This window comes from Protopterus annectens, chromosome 1.part0, assembly GCF_019279795.1.
Source record: "Protopterus annectens isolate FY-2018-M chromosome 1.part0, PAN1.0, whole genome shotgun sequence".
Lineage (NCBI taxonomy): Eukaryota > Metazoa > Chordata > Ceratodontiformes > Protopteridae > Protopterus > Protopterus annectens.
In genome coordinates, this window is record NC_056725.1 from 1249838620 (window position 1) to 1249858539 (window position 19920).

The following is a 19920-nucleotide window of genomic DNA, read 5'->3' on the forward strand; positions in this document are numbered from 1 at the left end:
GAGGAGCGTGAGGGCTTTATCGGATCCAAACCCACATGTTGAGGAATGAATGAAAATTGACAACATCAGAGTACAGTGCTTCTAAAGGGGTTGTCAGAGCATTCTAAACAATCAAATGTTAACATGAGCACAGCTGATAACAGACAGGCAAGCAAGCTTTTATATTTTAGTTAAAAAAGTACTATCATATTAGAACAGAACTAGAAAAATTTAAGTGATAACATGTCAGTGATGGAAACCTAGACGGAGCCTTCACGTGCATCAAGACATGATTATACCACACCTTACTAGTACTTAAGATTGGTTTGTTACTATGTAAAAATAAAAAAAAACTGTGAAAACAACCAAGTATTCCGCTACAAATTCAAATGTTTTATGAACGCTTTATCGTTGGGAAAAATATCATATTTCCATGCCAGGTGCCACTTGCTTTAATGAACCAATTTATGTGCGATGCACTGTCGTTCCATTGTCTTTATATGAAAAAATATTTCTTGTTTTTTCCCAGTTAGGGGTTGCAGAGGTCTAGTCCACTAATGATTAGCGGTGGATTTTTACGGTGCCGAGGTGCCAGTCCATCGCCCAACGTTCAAAGAAGGAACAACCATTCATGCACACTCACACCTACCTACATGTCTTTAAATGTCACTCAACCGAAGGGAGGACATGCAGACTCCACACAGAAGGCACTCCAGCCAAAAATCAAACCAGAGAACCTCTTGCTGTGAAGCAACAACACTAACCACTGCACCACCAAGGCCTAACTCATATGAATGTAATATACATAAGCCATACCTCTCAGCCTCTTGCAGTAAGAAATCTAGACAAAGCTATTAAAAAAGTGGTACGAATAGGGACAATTTTGAAATATTGCTCTTACAAACTTAGAAAGTTGATAGAATAACAGGTTTTGCATTAGCATTAATTTTCTGAAGGGTATGAAGTCGGGGGACGTTAGGACAGCGCAGCGGTAGCATTGTCGCCTCACAGTAACGGGTTCTCCATTTCAATTCTCAGTTGGGGTGTCTTCTGTATGGAGTTTGCATGTCCTCCCTGCGTTCGTGTGGGTTTGCTACGATTTCTTCCCACGTTACAAAGACATGCATTTGCAGCGTTTCGCCCTCGGCCTCCGCTGAAAATTGGCTACTAATTTGCCAGAAAGCTACAATTTCATGAAAAACTGACCAAAAACATAAGGCAAAAATCTGGACATGCTGCGAAAATATGTAGTGGAGAGGTATGGTAAACTACATTTTTTTTCAACAGATTACAAACAATGTAGAAGTCTAAGTAACTGAAGAGAGATTAAGTGGTAAAAAAAAGGCCTGGTTGTACCACCTCCTCCCGGCATTAGGGGACAGTACAGCCCCAAATTTTGAGAGTAGACACGTCTCCTCTTTCAAGGGAGAAAGACGTTATACATAAAAAAGTCAGTATATTGATTTATTTGAAACTTTCGTTTAATTTGCGTTCTTTTATTGATCTCGCTGTTTAGAACGTTGTTTATTGTTATGTATGCGTCAATATTATCAATTTTTGAAGAATACTTTTAACCATTACGTAAGCTGTATGGGAAGTGTATTAATCTGTGAATACGTCTCCAAGTATTGGGTGAGCGATAATTTGTTAGCCTGTGGTTGGTGTGCAAGGTACCACGTTGACTCTGATTATAAATAGGACATTTCAGAAAGTGACGATTATTTATTTTTCTCTAGCGCTTTGACTGATTATTGCTGTAGCGCTTCCGAACTAGCCTCATTGTTTAAAAGTACATTTTTTATATATAATAAATTATACAAACTGAATGGTCTGTGTAGTTATACATTTGTTTTATATTCCACTCTTCATCGTGTGTCACTTCTGCAGATCTCTTACCAGTTCTTTGCTGACTTTCACAGTTATCTGTTTTGAACCGCGGTTATGAAATACTTGTTTCATCAAGCATTGTATTCTTGTTTGATTGTTGTGTAGATCATTTTCTGTGTTAAGACTGTTTTAGAGCGCGATCATTTTACTAGAGCTTTATTGGTAGCGCTTCTATTATCACTTTGTGTGCTTGAAGTCAGAGATGGGACTGTGCACGGCGCTTATATTGCCGCAGGTCTCGAGTCGGGTACGACCAAGAAGAATGAGTACTTAACTGCCTTTTGGTATGCAGTACTATTTGTATTGTGCATTAATCCCCAGGGTGCCCTTATTGCATTTTACTTCAATGTGAATATTGCATTTAGTAGTTAAAATGAATGTTTTGCAGTAGCCACCCCCCACCCATTTAGAGTACTGTGTAGGTTATAACTGTTTTTTAATTTTTGTTATGAAATGTTTAGGGTAGTCCTTTTATGGGGCCCTTATGTCAAGCTGTTCTGTCTAGATTTACCACCTGTCCCACTTTGCGAGGGACAGTCCCTCTTTGGGCAGTTGTGTCCTGCAAAAAAATGGCAAATGTCCTGAGATTTTAGGACAAAATTATTTCCTATAGTTTATAATAGCTGCATAAAACAGTTATTCTGTATCTGAACCACCTGAATGTTATAAGAAACAGAATAAGCAACTAAAATGTTACAAGAATAAGTTTTTATCTAGGCAAAAAAGTGAAGTTCTGTTCTTCGTTCTGGCCGGGGGTATGTTTCAGCCTGCAAAATCTGACGTTTGCACCAAAAATGTCCCACTTTGGGCATTTGAAAAGGTGGAGACCCTAGTTCTGTCGCCCAGTTCCTTATACAAACCGGTTCCAACACTACAGCAGTAGTCCTTGAGGCTGTACTGTATATGCTTTCAGACGGTAAGCAGTTTGGGGTTACCCAAAGTTTTTTATTTGCAGTATAATTTGTTGCAATTTGGTGTACTGGCTCACCGTATGCGCAGTAGCAAACACCGTCTAAACCCTGCCCAACACACAGTAACCGGTTGACGTCACACTTTAGTCATGAATAAACAATGGCATGTGTTTCTCAGCTTTATGAATATTAAGGTTTGTCAGCAAGCTGATGGTAGGGCACGTATATATTCATTGATTCACAGGGCAAATAAACTATTGAAAAGGAAGGACGAATAGCTCAGTAGAGTACAGGAAAGCGGACTGTACAATTTACGTCAGTTTTACCCTTTACAAAAGTACATGGAGACTTTTGAAATTTGCATTTTCAGATTTCTTCACGATTTTAAAAGTACAAGAAATGTAACTACCAGTACGTTGCAAAAATGGTTATTTAAAGCAGAGGGTGCTGCAAAGCTGGTAGTAGGGCTGAAGTTACGCCATTCCGTATGTCTGTGTATGTAATGTTTATGGAAAATAGTCACAGTCTGCTTAGCTTAAAAAATACTGATCAGTTTTATTGATTTGTAGTTTTATCTTTCTGATAATATGAGGGAAAAGGAAAAATTATTATTTCTGTTACGGTTTCATATGTATTTGATTTGTTTGCCTTTTGTCTTTTTTCTTAAATATGAGAGAATTTAATAAACAGTAAGACAAAAAGCTGCTCTGTTTGCTCATTTTAAAATAGTTTTCTCACATTTGAATTTGTTGTGACACAGAGCGATAGATGATTGCTGTACTGAGTACTGGCAGGTGAATGAGCCCAGATGGGAGACCTAACTCAGTAACGCAGTGTTTACTCTTTTGTAGGTATTGGAGCCTTAAAATATTCACAAGAGTAATGATTTGGTGCAACTCCATGAACTGAAAGATGTATATATGTAAACAATAATGCCTCAATTGTAATTCTAACTCTGCAAGCATCAGCAATAGATAGAAAAGGTCTTGGGAAGTAGTGACATTTTGCAAAAAAGTAGCATAAACTAGTGTTGTGGCATATTGCCTAGAAACACACGTTTAAAAATATGGGAGTGCCAAAAATGAAGCAAAAATATAAGCATGTGATCAAAGACCCAATAAATGCGATTGCAAAGGTCTACCTCACACAGTCATTTATTTTTGCTTTTAAATAAGGAAAATGTCATGTGTATGTGTCCTCATTTTTTAAATTATTGATAACACAAGTATATTGATCATGTGGTTTGATTTCCAGTGCACCAAACCACTTCAAAAGCATGTGATGAGGGGGATTTGGAAACTATATGGAGGAGTAACCACACCTGAAAATAGAAAATTTTACTTGTGAGGTGAGCAAGCCTGAAATAGGCACATTTGAAAGGTCTACTCCATCCCCCATTTTTCTGATGACATGCTTGTGCAACCTAAAAATATTCACAAAGGTAATAATTTTGGTGGCAACTATTGATAACTAAAAAAAGTGTGTTTATGTAAACAATAATGTAATAGCTCTTACCCCATCATTTTTCTCAAGCTGTTATAACTGAAACATATATTTGTTGTCTTATTGTGTTCTATTTCTGTTTTGATGTGTATTTGTATTTATGCAGTGTTTTGTGTAGCTTGTCTCCAAATTTACCTGTCAGGGTCGTCTGTGGTGGCAGAGAGAGAAATCTGACTCTGGCACAGGTGGTATGGGCATCTCCTGGGACTTAGGGTTGCAGCCTTTTCAGATGTCTGAATTGGGACACAAGGGGCATGACCAACTGTATGACACCACACTGAGTATGGCAGACCATGACATCACAGTGACAGTGTGACCAAAACTGTAGTGCAGTAACTGTGGATAAAGAAATTGAATTCAACTGTGTGTGTGGGAGGGGATAGGGGCGTGGTGTGGTGCATAGGTAGGTACTAGGCTATCTGCTCGAGGGCATTTATAAGCTTAGCCAGAGTGTGTCGGCTTTCGCCACCCCATTAATTAATTAACTGATGTAATTAACTGATCCTCTGTCAAGCAGAGCCAATGAAGTGATCCCAGGGGTGTATTTTCTGTTACACATCCACTCGTCAAGGTTTCTCTTGAAGAGTGTTAGTGAGGGGCTCTGCCTAACGTAATTTGGAATTTTGTTCCAAAGCATCGGAAGTCTCTGTGACAGGAATCTATCCCTCCAGCATGTTCTATTTATTGTGGCAAGGTTTAGCTCACTAGAGCGCGTGGCTCACAGTGACTTGGGATTTTTTTAAGTGGAGCATGTCCATCAATGCTGAGTTGGACATGGCTTTGTAAGTCAGGCAGAGATCACCTCTGAGTAAGTGATATGCCAGTGAGTACAGCAGGAGTTATTTCAGTCGGGCTGCATAGGACATATATTTGAGGCCGGTAATCCTCTTGGTGAGGTACTTTTGTGGTCTTTCCAGCTGTTGGAACTGTCTTGTGAGGTACATCCCAAATCGGGCAATTGTACTCTATGATGGATCTGATGAGTAGAGAGGCACTATAATCTCTTTATTTCTAGATGCTAACCTTTTAGTAATTAGATGGGCCACATAGAAGGATTTCCTAACTACTTTGGCAATATGATTGTCAAAGGAGAGATTACTATCTACCTGGGTCCCCAGATCTCTTATTACCTCTTCTGTATTAAGGGGGCTGCCACCTATGTGGTAATTTGTGGGTGTTTTGTTTTTCCCAAATGGGATGACTGTGCATTTTTTGGCATTCAGCTTGAGGCCATGACTTTGACACCAGGTGTCTGTCTCAGTATGGCCCTTTTGGAGGATGTCCCTGTCAGCTGGAGAGTTGATTATAGCTCCCAGTTTGCACTCATCAGCGAACTTGGTTCGCCATAGTCCTACTGTGTTTGCCTGTAATTCTGAGAGGTATATGCTGAACAGTAGTGGTCCCAGGACCGAGCCTTGTGGGACACCACTTGTGACTGGTAGAGTCAGACCTGGAGCCCACTATTCTTACTGTGCAAGTTCTGTCTGTAAGCCAGTTGGCAACCCATCCCGTGACATAGTGGTTTATGTTTAGGCTGGTGAGTTTTTCTGCAATACCAGAGTGGTGAATGGTGTCAGAAGCCTTGGCGATGTCAATGTAGGCTGTGTGACCCACCTTTCCCTCTTCTATGGCCTTGGTGACTGTCTCGAAGAAGTCAACCAGGTTTAATAGGCATGATCTGCCCTTAAAGCCGTGTTTGGAGGCTCCGTAGCCTTGGAGACCAGGCTAGTCAGGCTTATGGGGCGATAGTTACCAGGGTCAGTTGTGGCCCCTCCTTTGTGGAGTGGAATAATCATTGCTGTGTGCCACTATGGGCATGTAGTCTGTGAAGAGGCTGAGGTTGAACAGTGTGTAGGTGGGGGGTTAGTTCGTTCTGTAGTTCGTGCAAGACGCAGCCTGGGACACCATCAGCCCCATTGACAATGTGTTTTTGGCTTACAAAAGGGCTGTTTTCACCTGTGCATCTGTGATTTACGGGACACTACACTTTTACGGTATTGTTGTGGGCCCTTTTGGGGGTGAAGTTTGCACTGAATCTATCTGCCAGGATGTTGGCAATATCAGTAGGTTCAGTATATTTTGTGCTATTTTGCACTAGTTCAGTGCATATCTGTGAGTTGCCACTTAGATTCTTAACATAGCTGAAGAAGGCTTTGTGGTTATCTTTTGAATCCTTGGCTATTTTACTTTCGAAGTAAGCCTTGGATGATTTTATGAGGGACCTTAGTTTCTTACTGATACTGATCAGGGATGTCTTTCCTTCTTGGGATTTTTTTTTTTTCCTGAACTAGTTTCCTCCTTCTGTTGTATAGCTTGTTTATGGCAGGGGTCCAACAGACTGGTTTTCTTCTCTTAGAGGAGTGGGTCTTGGTTTTGCTAGGGATGGCATGATCCATGCATCCTTGCAGGTGCTCATAGTGCATTTTTAAAGGTTTCTGCATCTTGGGCAGCATTATCCTTTAGCGTGGGGGCTGTAAAACTTACCGCCTCTTCTGAAGCAAACTTCACATTACTTAAGACAAAGTTTTTTACTGTGGTTTCCTTAGTTGGGGGGTAGTGGTGGGGTGTGGACATCCTAGAGTGATCAGTTTGTTGTCTGATCTAACCAGTGACAGGTTGACCTCCGGTGTGGAACACCTGTCGCCCATGTTGGTGATGACCAGTGCCAATATGTTTTCACCCCTGGTAGGGGAGTTTAACAGCTGATCCAGGGCATTTGACTTGAATTCCAGGAAGCGCTGGGCGTGGGAGTTTGTACTCTAGTAGTTTTCCCAGTTAATGGTAGGGTAATTGAAATCGCCCGATATCAGGGTGTTCGGTAGTACCTTCATGTTTTCCAATGTCTCCAGAAAGGTGGAGTGGTAGTCCTGGGTCATGGAGGGTGATCTGTGGCAGGGCACAGTTTTGCATTGTAGATTTGCCCAATGTTAGTTGCACATGGGTGATCTCAGAGCGGTGGTATGCTGCACCAGTAACCTGGAGGTGTAGGTATCCTTGATGAATATGGATACACCCCCCCCCTCCTTTTGTGCTTCGGTCCGCGTTCTGTGACTGAAATGTGTTGTATGAGTTAGCCCGGTAGTGCTGGGGTGCTCTCTGGAGCCTTGAACCAGGTTTTAGTTACTGCACAGATGTCAACCTTCTCCATACTGAGGAGTGCTTCGAGCACGTGCATTTTGAGATTTAAACTCCTGGCATTGAGTAGCGTAACACTCAGTTTTTTTGTTAATTTTGCTGTTTACGCAGGTGGGTTTGACTTTTGAGCCTTGCCTAAAAAAGGCACTATGGGGACAGCAAGAGCCTTGGCCAGTATTCGAAAGCCTAGGGGTGACAGGTGCAGGCCGTCTCTTGCGAAGCTTGTCGAGCATGTCATCCCATGCTGACAGACACTGGATCCCCTTTGAATGACACCAGAAGATTAGCCAATTGTTGAAATTGATAATTTTTTTCTTTATACTGGGGTATCATTCTTGGTGAGGAGAGGATGCTACTTGGGGTCAGGGTCATAGCAGCCTGGGCTACATGATCAGAGAGCTCTTCCATGTTTCTCTTCATGTAGTCCAGGGAGATACGTTTTCTTATCATTTTGATCCATGTATTTTTAGTGTCTGTCATAGCTGGTGACAGTGCAGAATGCTATTGTATCTGTAAACTAGTAATTCATCCACCCTTAAAATTACACCAGCATTTACTTAATTGTATGTTAATTGTGGTCTCTATCAATAGCTCTCTGTTAACTGGGTAAGTAGACTGATTGCTGGATAAGCACTTTTATTGAGGCAGGTTGTAAATGTAAGAATGTACAGAATTAGTATTATACAGGCAATAAGTTCACTATATTTTATTATCACCACTAACTAATATAAATAAGATAATACAAGCAAAACAATAGAATGTTTGATCATTGTGATATACAAGCAGTATTTAGTTGTTATATAACAGAACAGAGTGAAGAAACATGAGGAGTATTTGAACATCAGGAAAGGGCATGAAGTAGAGAGTTAAGCTGTAAAAAAAAAAAAAAAAATACCAGAGATAAATTGAGAAGGAGCTACAAATTGATTTGTTAATGGTTTCTGAACTTCCTTTCAGTGAATAGAGCCCAGAGTAGTGAGGCTTAAGACTAAATGAGTATAGAAGTAGCTTAATTGTATCCTTGAAGCAGTGCATTTGTAGAAGTCTTTTGAATTCCCTGTAGTCAAGTGTCCTGTGTAATCTTGGTTAAAAGATGGTTTAAGTTGGCAGGTACTATTTTACTGATGGATTTTCGCTGGTGGACGTGTTGGGGACACAATGAAAGGATAGTGTAATATCTGTGGGGTTCACAGTTTGTAAGAAAAGGACTTGCCATTTACTTCGACAAGGATGGACAGTAACTGTTGTAGAGTTGACGCGAAAGTGCTCAGGTTCATAGGTGTGTACTAGGCTTACAGCTCTGCAGCCTATATAAGTCTAGCCCAAGAAGATTTCCTGGCATCATGTCGCCCAAAATTAGAAGTAAATGGGAGTAACTTGTCTCTGTGAAGTGTGGTACCGTGGGAACATCTTGGGGCTTGTGTTAGTAAGTCTGCAGATATTAGTGTTTTGGACTGTGTTTTACATTGAAAATATGGTGGTGATAAGGCATTGGTGGCTGGGCCGCACCTTACTTGTGAGGTGAGGTAATTGGGATTCTGGTTTATTACAGGAGCCTTTATATCATAAGGCATGCTATAACCAATGTGAATGTATTCCCCCTCCTTATCACCTTTGATTGTGTACAGAGAGCTTGACATCAGTAATATCCTTAGAAATCATATATCTTGACAGCAGTACATTGTGAACTGCTGTTTTAAAACAAATCTCAAAAGGAAATAAAGGAAGCTACAGAAGACAGTACAGTGCTTTAACAAGTTAGTGTATTTCTCGGATTTATCAAACCATACCTCTTAACCACTTAGTTTCAAGAATCAAGGACAATCAACTGCAAGGACCTAAAATGAGAGCTAGTTTTTATGTATCAGTACTGCTCACTTAGAATGTTTGTAGAAGATTGTTTTAACTTGCATTCAGTGAAGAATGTGAAACCTGTAACTACTGTCTCTGTCTCATTAGCACAGAAATTGTACAAATACCATGAAATATCTGTGAACAAATCAATATAAGTGGAGATTTTAGAAGAAAAAAAAACAGAATCGCACCATTTGTTTGAGGTTTTGAATTCAGTTTTCAGGTGAAAATTCACATATAACATCATAGAGTTACTGTCTGACCATTTAAAATACTAAAAGGATTCCCAATAGGCCAATTAATTTATTCTCTCGTACTTAATTTATCCATTCAAGGCCACAGTGCAGCTAAAACCTATCCTGCACTCACAGGTGTACAATGTATAAAAAAATCATTGCTTGTCAAGATGCAAGTCCATTACATAGCACATGTGCACACAGACATTCCTGCTTATGAGCATTTTGGAAGGCCGTAATTTCATCTACTTCGTAAACGTATGGGGGAACCTGATTAACTGCTGAAAGTTTGTGAAGGTGGAGGAAAAACATGCATGCTCCACACAGAAGTCATCTCTACTAAGAATCAAACTGGAGACTTAAGTGAGACCCCTGCAGTACCACTATGGCATACAAGTTAAACCTTAAAAACGAATGTCTGAAAGCAAATCATGTGGACAAATTTCACTCTGTAAGCAGAAGTGAGATGTTTATTCTGCCTTTTTTATAATTATGCTGCAGTCCCACTCGTCTTTTTCATTGATAAGCACTACCTTATTCCGTGGTTTATAACGATAAAATACAGAGGAAAAACCTGAGGTGGAGACCTGCATCTAAACATTATTTATTTATTTATTGACATTTGTTAACCGGGTTTGTCCAACTGGGCTTGTGGCCCATTTTCAGTGGAGACCTGAGGAGAAAAGCTCCAGTAATACATTTTAAAGCAAGTACAATTTTAAACAATATTGATATAATAGCAGTTATAGCAAAACTATTCACATATGTTGGGATACATGCATAAAGTTAAAGTTGCATTAAAAAAAAGCTAAGTAAAAATTTTACATTGATATAGTTCAATAGGTCAACAATGAACATTTTTTGTTTGTATAAAATTGTGCAAATGAATAATAGGCACATTGGAGAGAGAGAGAGTAATAGGAAGGTGTATAGTATGAATGGTCCTTTGAGGGTACATAAAGGGAGGGAAGACTCAGGTAGGGTCATGGCAGGCAGGTTCTGGAATTGATTGAGAAAAATAAGCTTTTTTTTGGGTTTTGTGAGGTGTGAGGATGAAATCATGAATCTTCATGGTACTTAACTATGCTATTGATCTGTGAAACACCAAACCATGATGAAATAAATATATTTTTTGAGTCTGAGGGTGCGGTTGTCCTTTAAGAAGCCTACCCTTATATTACCATAGTATTTTTTTTAGCTTTTATATTTTGTGTATAAATAACCCAGAGGGGACATAAGAAAGGTATTTTGGGACATTTACTTGCTGCACCTTTCCATAAGGGACATGGGTGATAAGCCGGGGGAGTATAATTTACATTTTCCCATTCAGTCATCCATTTCTTTTGAACATAGCGACCAAAAGTACTTTGGTTTTGTGTGGAGTGTGAGGTGATTCCATAGGAGTGGCATTCTCTATGATAAATACCTATCCCATTAGCATGTTCTGTTTATGTTCCATCTCCAGAGTATGAATTCAGATTCCACCTCCACTCATTCAGGTTTGTAAAGTCAACAGAGAGGATAGTGCACTGTATGACAGCAAGTACCGTTAGGCTGTAAACATCTGCTTTGTGGGAGGAGTGCATGCTGAAACCACCCTCTTATCAGTGCTTCTCTACAATATTGAATACTGGCAAAGGAAAGAGAAAAAAACACTTTGTCCTAGATAACTGTAGTAACTGTTTATACAGTGGATATAAAAAGTGTATACACCCCTGTTAAAATGCCAGGTTTTTGTGATATAAAAAGACCACAATAAATCATTTCAAAACATTTCCCACCTTTAATGTGACCTATAAACTGTACAATTCGATTGAAAAACAAACAAATCTAAAAAATAAGAGACATTCAATAAGCTGGTTGCATAAGTGTTCACACCCTTAAACTAATACTTTACTGTAATTAAATCAAAAGATGATTCAACAAAGTATTAGTTTAAGGGTGTGCACACTTATGCAACCAGCTTATTGTACGTTTTTTATATTTTTCCCCTAACAGATTTGTTTTTCAATTGAATTGTACAGGTTATAGGTCACATTAAAGGTGGGAAAAGTTTTGAAATGATTTATTGTGGTCTCAATATCACAGAAACCTGGCATTTTAACAAGAGTGTGTACACTTTTTATATCCACTGTAATACCGCTGTGCTGTTCTGTTATTATCAAACAAAAATAAAATCATAATTTCACAATCACCAGTAGTTTAATCAGAATTTAACTGCAGGTTGAATATTCAAAAATATGCTGCCACAGTGCCTAAGCTGTATTGTGTGTTGACAAGTAGAAACAGATTTAAACAGGTGGCTATAACTGTGTTGCTCATGTAGGTGATGGCTGCACGTTAGTTAGGGTTTTGTTCCTTTAGTTACATGCTAAAATTAGCTATGGAAACCAGACTAACAGTGTAAATTAAAAGAAGCCATTGCTTTCAGGAAAAAACAAGACTTTTTAAATAGGTGAATGCTTTTACAATTAAATTTTCATACTGAAAACATTGAAAGTGTGAAGATGTCATTGCTGTAGTGTTCTTAATTTAACAACACTTTTAAAGTTCCAGTGCTCATTTAATCCAGGGCGATTAAGATATTCATTGCAACTTGCCATGTGTACTATTTAAAATCGACCATAATTCTCAGCCCCTCCCATGTCTGTCTCAGCATAATCGGTTCTATAAAATAAAAACCCTATTAAAATCTGAGCAAACAGTACAGTGTTATACAAAACGTTTTGTTGCCCACCCTTATTATAAACATGCTCATAAATTAGAGAACTTCTGTTGTTGTATGCGTGGAACAGCCAATGCTCAACATAGGTTTAAAGTTAGTTAAAATGTTTAGAAGCTGTGGCTTTTACCTGTATTATTGCAGAAGAAAGGAGGAGTGTTAGACACAAACCTGTAGCATTTACACATATTGCAGCCTTAGGTGCCAATAACCTTATGTTGTGCACCCTTTATCATTCTTTTTATCTGGCCTCGTGTTCATAAAAATGGGGCAATGCCCTACCACCCTTTCAATTTCCAGTTCTGATGTAAAGATCCCTCAGCCGTTACTAGTGATGCCATCCTTGATGGCTGGATTGTCCAAGTTATATTTTAAAGAATCATCGCTAAAGTTATTTTTATGGTAGGTTCTTGAGATGAGTAGAGTGGTTACCAAAATGGCCAAATACTTATTGACAACTTATTGAGCATATCATAATATGCATCTCAGTTATTCCACATTACATGTGGTCAGCACAGTACAACAAATTACAGACTTTGTGCTATTGACCAAAACCAGATCCATTAATAGATAGGATGTTACCAAAGATTCATGGTATTTTCAGTTAAAATTATACAAAAACAAATGTTATGTATTTACTATAATGTATGGCAGTTAGTGCAGAGGGTTAAGTCTGTGAGTTGTAGTTCCTGTGGTACAAGGTTGGATTCCCTCACCTATCATTTACGTACTATGTGACCTTGAGCAAATCACTTAACCAGACAGTGCTTGGTGTCAACTGGGAATCTGAGCTAGGCTCTTTAGTGGTCCCCTGGACTGCGAACCTAGTAACTACCTATGAATTCAGATTTCTCCCCATCCATGTAAAACAGAGTTCATTCTTGATCCTATTCAAATGAAACTTTGACAACTGGATGCAAAATTGTAAATTTACCTCTGGTCTGGCCCCCATATGATACTTGGGACCCTAATGGTTTGGGGTGTGCTGCTCTGTTTGTAAGGTCCATAGTCGTCATCCTAGTAGTAACCTATGAACCTGTAGATCCTTTCATTCGTGTACATTTTGATATGAACTGTGAGTCCTTGAAATGTCTGATCTGTCTCTGCAGCATCAGTGCTCCAGCCTTGAGACCCTTAAAAATGTTCCCTCCTGTAATGCACCAGTCCCCTTAGTTACTTCAGATCTAGTTTGATGCCTCAAGACCTAGATATCCACATACTACCTGAAGGAAAAACAATGTTTTTGGATCTAGACAGTCCCTCAGGTCTTGCAAGACAAGGAAGGGGAATGGAGGGAGAGTTGTCATATCGGTGCTCTGTCGTTATGGTAAGTACATAACTCTTGTATCTCATCCATCCATCCATCCATTCATTCATTCAGTCAGTCAGTCAGTCAGTCAGTCAGTGTGATCCATCTGGCATGTAGATCAGAATCCCAAGCTACAATCAACAAAGAGTGGCCTCATGACAGAAGACCCTTTAGTATAGTAGCACCAAAGGATTCTCTAACCTTTAGAGAAGTAATCCATTGTATTATGCTTGATGAAAGTATGAATGGAAGACCACATGCCAAGTTCACAAATATCATCCGCAAAAGAGGACCTAAAAAGGGCAGTAGAAGTTGCAAAACCTGTATTGGAGTGAGCCCTTGGCTTGATGAGTTGTCTTGTTGTGGGAAGTATAAATAAAGAAATTAGTCTGATAGCCATCTGGAAAAGGAAACCTTAGAAACGGTCTGCCCCAGCTTGTTAGGAGCAAAGGAAACAAACAGCTGAGCATCCATTCTGAATGACTTGATTCTGTGAAAGAAGAAATGCAATTGTCTGTGCACAGTCACGGGGAGTAGAATATATTCTCCTTTATTTGCATATAGTTAGGAAAGAAGACTGGTAAATGAACAGGATGTGAAATGTTTGATTTAGAAGCAACCTTGAGAAAAAAAGATAGATTCATTCTCCACGATACCTGTAAGGAAGTTTTTGAAGTCAATGTATGAAGTTACAGAATTCTTCTGGGTGAAGTAATGGCTATTAAAATAATAGTTTTTCATGAAAGAAATTTCAGTTCCATAGAAGAAGTTGGTTTGAAGGGAGGTTTGGTCAGACCTTTTTAAGACCCAGCTTAGATCCCAAGGTGGAATTGGATCTCTAATTGGAGGTCCAAAGAAAACCTGTGCAGTGTCATCACCCATTGCAAACACTCATTGCTTCCCACCACAAAGGGTAAGATCTGATTCCCCCTTGTTTGTTGATGTACCAAACTACTAGCATGTTGTCTGTTTCGATAGATATCGCACCCTGGGGAAGGCCATCCTGAAGTTCCTGCAACACAAAAAGGGAACTGTCATCAACGCCAAGACATTTATGTGAGTATTGGTCTTCTTGTCTGTCCATAGACCTTGGACCATTCTGCCCTCTTAATGCCCGCCCTCCCCACCAGGGAGAATGTGCCTGTGGTTATGACCATTATTGGAGCAGACATTAGGGCTTGCAGGAGAGGGCAATTTTAGATTGTAACCACCATCACAGGTATCTCCTGCATGAGTCTGTTATGATAGTTTTGGAGAGGGGATGAATGAGCCTGAGGTAGCCATTGTAAAATCCTGTAATAAAAATGTGCAGACTGCACCAGTAGATGCCATCAGACCTAATACCCTCAGAACTAAGACTTCATGTGGAGTGGGGATTGTGAAGCAAAGACTGAACCGCTGACTTCAAAGTCTAAATCTTTTGTGGAGGCAAGAAGACTATGGACTGAGTAGTTCCAGATGACACAATGTAAATGCGATTCTGTGAACTATGTAGAAGACACCATGTAAATGTGATTCTGTTGACTACATGGAGCTTGGACTTCATAGATTGAGATTTTCAAGGACTAGCAGAGCTTGAGAAAATAGTCCCTGCCCCCCCCCCAAAAAAAAAATAGCCCAGTGCTACATGTCTTATGGTGGGTGGAAAATCTTGTCAGGCTTACAAGTGACTTCTTCACAGGTATTGCGTTCATGACTAGTTGCTAAGTGAATCAGTTTATCAATCAGGGGCACCATCCAGGATGTCAGTAGTGCCAACCTATGCACTTCAAGCAACACCTCCTTGCCCTGGGGGGGTAGGAGGTCAATGAGCCAAGCTCCTTTCTGTCACATCATCTACAAACATTTGCCAAAAAGTCATTCTGGAGAGGGTTTTGGAGAACCCTCTTGATCGTCCGAGTCAGAATCTGAGGTAGGTGACTCCATTGAGGAGTCGCTAACCCATGCATGTCTTTTTCTTGAGTACATCAGGACCAGTGTCACCTGTCTCCTCAGAGGACTGTACGGGCTTTTGGCTAGAGGGCTGGGAGCTTATGGGATCACTGTGACCAAAGGACTTGTGATGGAAAAAGGACAAGAGGAAGAAGAAATCGTGGTATGTAACTGTATCCGTTTGGGCCTGTAGCTCTGCTTTATTAGGAGAGGTAATTATCCTGCCCAACACCTGAAAGGCAGAGTCAAATCTCCATCGGATCCAAAGGCATGTCCCCAGCTGCAAGATCTGACCCTCCCTTCATGGAGATCATTGTAGCCAAAGGAGGGATCCCCTGATGCTGAGCAAACAGAAAGCCTTGACAAAGGGAACTGCAATCTATATCTTAAAAACTGAGGACTCTGACATCATCTATGGAGCTGAATCTAACAACCCCATCGATGAAGCTAAAGCTGCCGGTTCGAGCCCTTGGCTCTGTGACTGCAACGGCTTTGACATTGAGGGAGTTGAGTGAATTTAATCCAAGAACTCCATTGCCAAAGCTATAAGAAAAGTCTTCCCTGAAGTCGCAAATCTCTGATGGAAAGCCGGTTCCAAAACCACTGGAGCCAACAATTGGTCCAGTGAAGGAACTAAAATCAGTGGCATCTCTGAGGATCCAGCCATCTTTGGAGCCAAATAGGAAGGAATGACTCCCATCTCAGTCTTGTGTCCTCAGGAATTTCTGCATCAGGCTCTGTCTGTTTCCAAAGTACTCTTGTAATACTTGAAGGACTTTGTGGATAATGCCGAGGGTGGTCTGGAAGAGGGGTGCTGGTTGACTTCTGTAATGGTGCCTGTCGCAGGGAGTCGTGAAAGAAATTTGATCTGGTGGTGGGGTGTAGGTTGGGATTTGAGCCATAGAAGCATTGATCTCTGGGAAGGCCATTTCTCGGAGTCTGAGTCTTTGTCTTGAAGCTTTTTCGGAAGCCTGTTTCGATTTTTGCTGCCTTTTTAATATTATCTTATCTTATTTTTCCTGTTAGCCAGGCCCTTGATCTGAACCCTGCACATACTTCACAGTCAGTCAAAAGATGGGGCACACCCAAGCACACTACAAACAGGTCATGCATTGTAAAACAGTGAACACCTGAGGTGAGATTACATTGGAAAACATGAGACAGAACAAACTAACCCCCCCCCCCACCTAAACACACTGTTCAACCTCAGCCTCTCCACAGGCTACGTGCCCATAGAATGGCGCACAGCAATGGTTATTCCGCTCCACAAAGGAGGGGCCACAACTGACCCTGGTAACTATCGCCCCATAACCCAGACTAGCCTGGTCTGCAAGGCTATGGAGCGCATCATCATGGAACTCAGTAACAAAGACATTGGGTACCTCCAAACACTTGACCTGACCCAGTTCGGCTTTAAGGGCAAATCATGCCTACTAAAACTGGTTGACTTCTTCTAGACGGTCACCAAGTTCATAGATGAGGGGAAGGTAGTTCACACAGCCTACCTTGACCTCGTCAAGGCTTTTGACACCATTCTCCACTCGGGAATTATAGAAAAACTCATCAGCCTGAACATAAACCCCTATGTCACGAGATGGGTTGCCAACTGGCTTACAGACAGAACTCACACGGTAAGAATAGCGGGCTCCATGTCCGACTCTAAACCAGTCACAAGTGGTGTCCCTCAAGGCTCAGTCCTGGGACCTCTACTGTTCAACAGTAGAAGTACAGGCAAACACAGGAGGACTATGGCTAACCAAGTTCGCCGATGACTGCAAAAAGAGAACCATAATTGACTCTCCGGCTGACACGGACATTCTCCAAAAGGGCCTTACTGAGACGGACACCTGGTGTCAACGTCTTGGTCTCAAGCTAAATGCCAAAAAATGCACAGTTTGGGAAAAACAAAACACCCATGAATTACCACATAGGTGACAGCCCCCTTAATACAGAAGAGGTAATAAGAGATCTGGGGACCCAGGTAGATAGTAATCTCTCCTTTGACAATCATATTGCCAAAGTAGTTAGGAAATCCTTCTTTGTAGCCCATCTAATTAGTAAAGGGTTGGCATCTAGAAATAAAGAGGTTATAGTGCCCCTCTACTCGTCACTCATCAGACTAATCGTAGAGTATAATGCCCCATTTAGGATGTACCTCACAAGACACTTCCAAAAGCTGGAAAGACCACAAAAGTACCTCACCAAGAGGATTACTGGCCTCAAACATATGTCCTGTGCAGCCCGACTGGAAAAACTCCAGCTGTACTCAGTGGCATATCGCTTACTCAGAGGTGATCTCTGCCTGACTTACAAAGCCATGTCCAACTCAGAATTGATGGACATGCTCCACCTAAAGAAATCCAAGTCACTGCGAGCCACTCGCTCTAGTGAGCTAAACCTCACCATAACAATAAATAGAACATGCTGGAAGCATAGATTCCTGTCACAGAGACTCCCCATGCTTTGGAACAAAATTCCTAACTACATTAGACAGAGCCTCTCACTAACACTCTTCAAGAGAAACCTTGACAAGTGGATGGGTAACAGAAAATGCACCCCTGGGATCACTTCATTGGTTCTTCTTGACAAGAGGTTCAGTTAATTAATCAATGGGGCGGCGAAAGCTGACACACTGGCTAGGCTTATAAATGCCTTCGGGCAGATAGCCTAGTACCTACTTATGGACCTATATATACAATCATTCCCATGCATAAGAGAAGATTTTCTGCAGACCCCTTCAATTACAAACTCATAAGTCTGAACAGTCTCGTATGCAAAGCCACGGAAAGACATATCGTGGAACTAATCTGTCACGGGGAACCTCTCGACACTGGAGCCATCGCATTTGGATTTGTCCAGGATAGGTCATGCTTTTTAACCTGGTAAACATTTTTAAAAAGGTCACCAAAACAATTGATGAAGGCAAAATGGTACACACTGCATACCTCAACCTGGCAAAAGCTTTTGACACAATTCCCCACTCAGGCATAGTAGCAAAGGTAAATAAACTAGGAATCACCCTTTGGATTTCCACCCACTCTCATAGATAGGATGCAGGAAATCAAAGAAGGGCAATTTACCTCCAAGAAGAGACCAGTCTCTAGTGTAGTCCCCCATGGTTCTGTCCTGGGATTTATCCTGTTTGGTATCTACTTTTCTGAAGTAAACGCCAGTACAAAAGGGCTTTGACTGACTAAGTTTGCAGTCCTTGAATCCCCATATGACTTAGCCATCCTGCAGAAAGGTTTGTCCCAGATAAGTAACTGGTGCCAAGTCATGGTCTGAAACCAAATGCCAAAAATTGTATTATTCTACCCTTTGGGAAGTCACCTGTCCCAGGGCAGTACACCCCTAAGAGTTGTTCAGGATTTGGGAACTTATGTGGACAGTGACCTAACTTTTAAATATGTGCCCATCGTTGTAAGAAAGACCTTCTGTTTAGCACATTCTGTCTAGATCTAAGGATGACATTGTCCTTTTTACTCAGTCTTCATTAGGTTAGTCATCGAATATAATGCCCCTTTGGCATGTATCTGTCCAGACACATGGAGCAACTGAAACATCCACAGAGATACCTTACTAAAAGTGTATGAGGCCCAAACAACATGTCCTACGAAGACCGACTCAATGCCTTGTCAGTATCCTACAGACTGCTAAGAGGTAACCTGTGTCTGGCATACAAGGCATCCTCCCAACTCATATTGATGAATTTACTGCACATTCAAATGGCATCAGAATTATTTGTTCTAGGGATCTAACCTTCTTCTGCAACATCAACAGAAAAGTTTTGAGGGGCAGGTATATCTAGCAGAGGATGCTACTGCTCTGGAACAGATTCCCTCTTCAAATAAAACAAAGTGCACTGCTGTACATATTCAAGTGCAGCACAAATTTGATCTAGGGTTTGGAAATGGAAAAATTTCCCCAGGATTGCCCCCTGTACTACAAATGGACTGAGACGGCATTTTTATACCATGTATGTGTCTTCTCAAATTAATTGTCGCATGATCCCAGTTACACTAAGTTTTTGGGGTGATTATATATATCTACCATGGGATGGGAACATTTGAATATTGGCCAGTATGAATCATGGCAAGCATATGCAAAACAAAGCACGTGAAACGTATCCTGACATTTGAATGGAATCATGCCTGACACTGCCGCATGCCAGATTAATATAATGAAAGCTTGTAAACGTCAAGATAAAACAATGTTATCTGCCTTAGTAAACTGTTAATCTGAGCGTCTGGCAGCAAGTCCTTATTTCCTTTCTTTTTCCCTTGCATGTGTCCCCTGAGCAATTATGTCTGTGTGAATGTAAATTTCAGTCTCTGCACATAATGAGTCATAAGAACAGCCACCAAGTGACATTATTAAAATGAAGACAGAGTGAAATGACAATATTGTGGAAACTAGGCAAGCCATATGCCAGATATCTGAGTCAGGCAGCAG

The 19920-nt window shown here is 40.8% G+C and overlaps 1 protein-coding gene across 5 annotated transcripts in view; it reads left to right on the forward strand.

Annotated features, from left to right (window-relative positions):
* The first annotated feature begins 1147 nt into the window (after nt 1–1147).
* Nucleotides 1148–19920, forward strand: part of RWDD2A (RWD domain containing 2A) — a 78467-nt gene continuing 59694 nt past the window's right edge. Inside the window, exons 1-2 of one of the 5 annotated variants that reach the window (XM_044065949.1) lie at nt 1356–1429; nt 5932–5933. Coding sequence is in view for 1 of the 5 variants with exons in the window: in XM_044065940.1 (XP_043921875.1) it covers nt 1516–1611 (96 nt within the window). In the remaining 4 variants the exon portion in view is untranslated. Of the gene's footprint in view, nt 1238–1353; nt 1430–1451; nt 1612–1687; nt 1691–5931; nt 5934–19920 lie in introns of those variants that run through there. The other 4 variants (XM_044065972.1, XM_044065957.1, XM_044065965.1 and 1 more) reach the window with 4 other exon arrangements.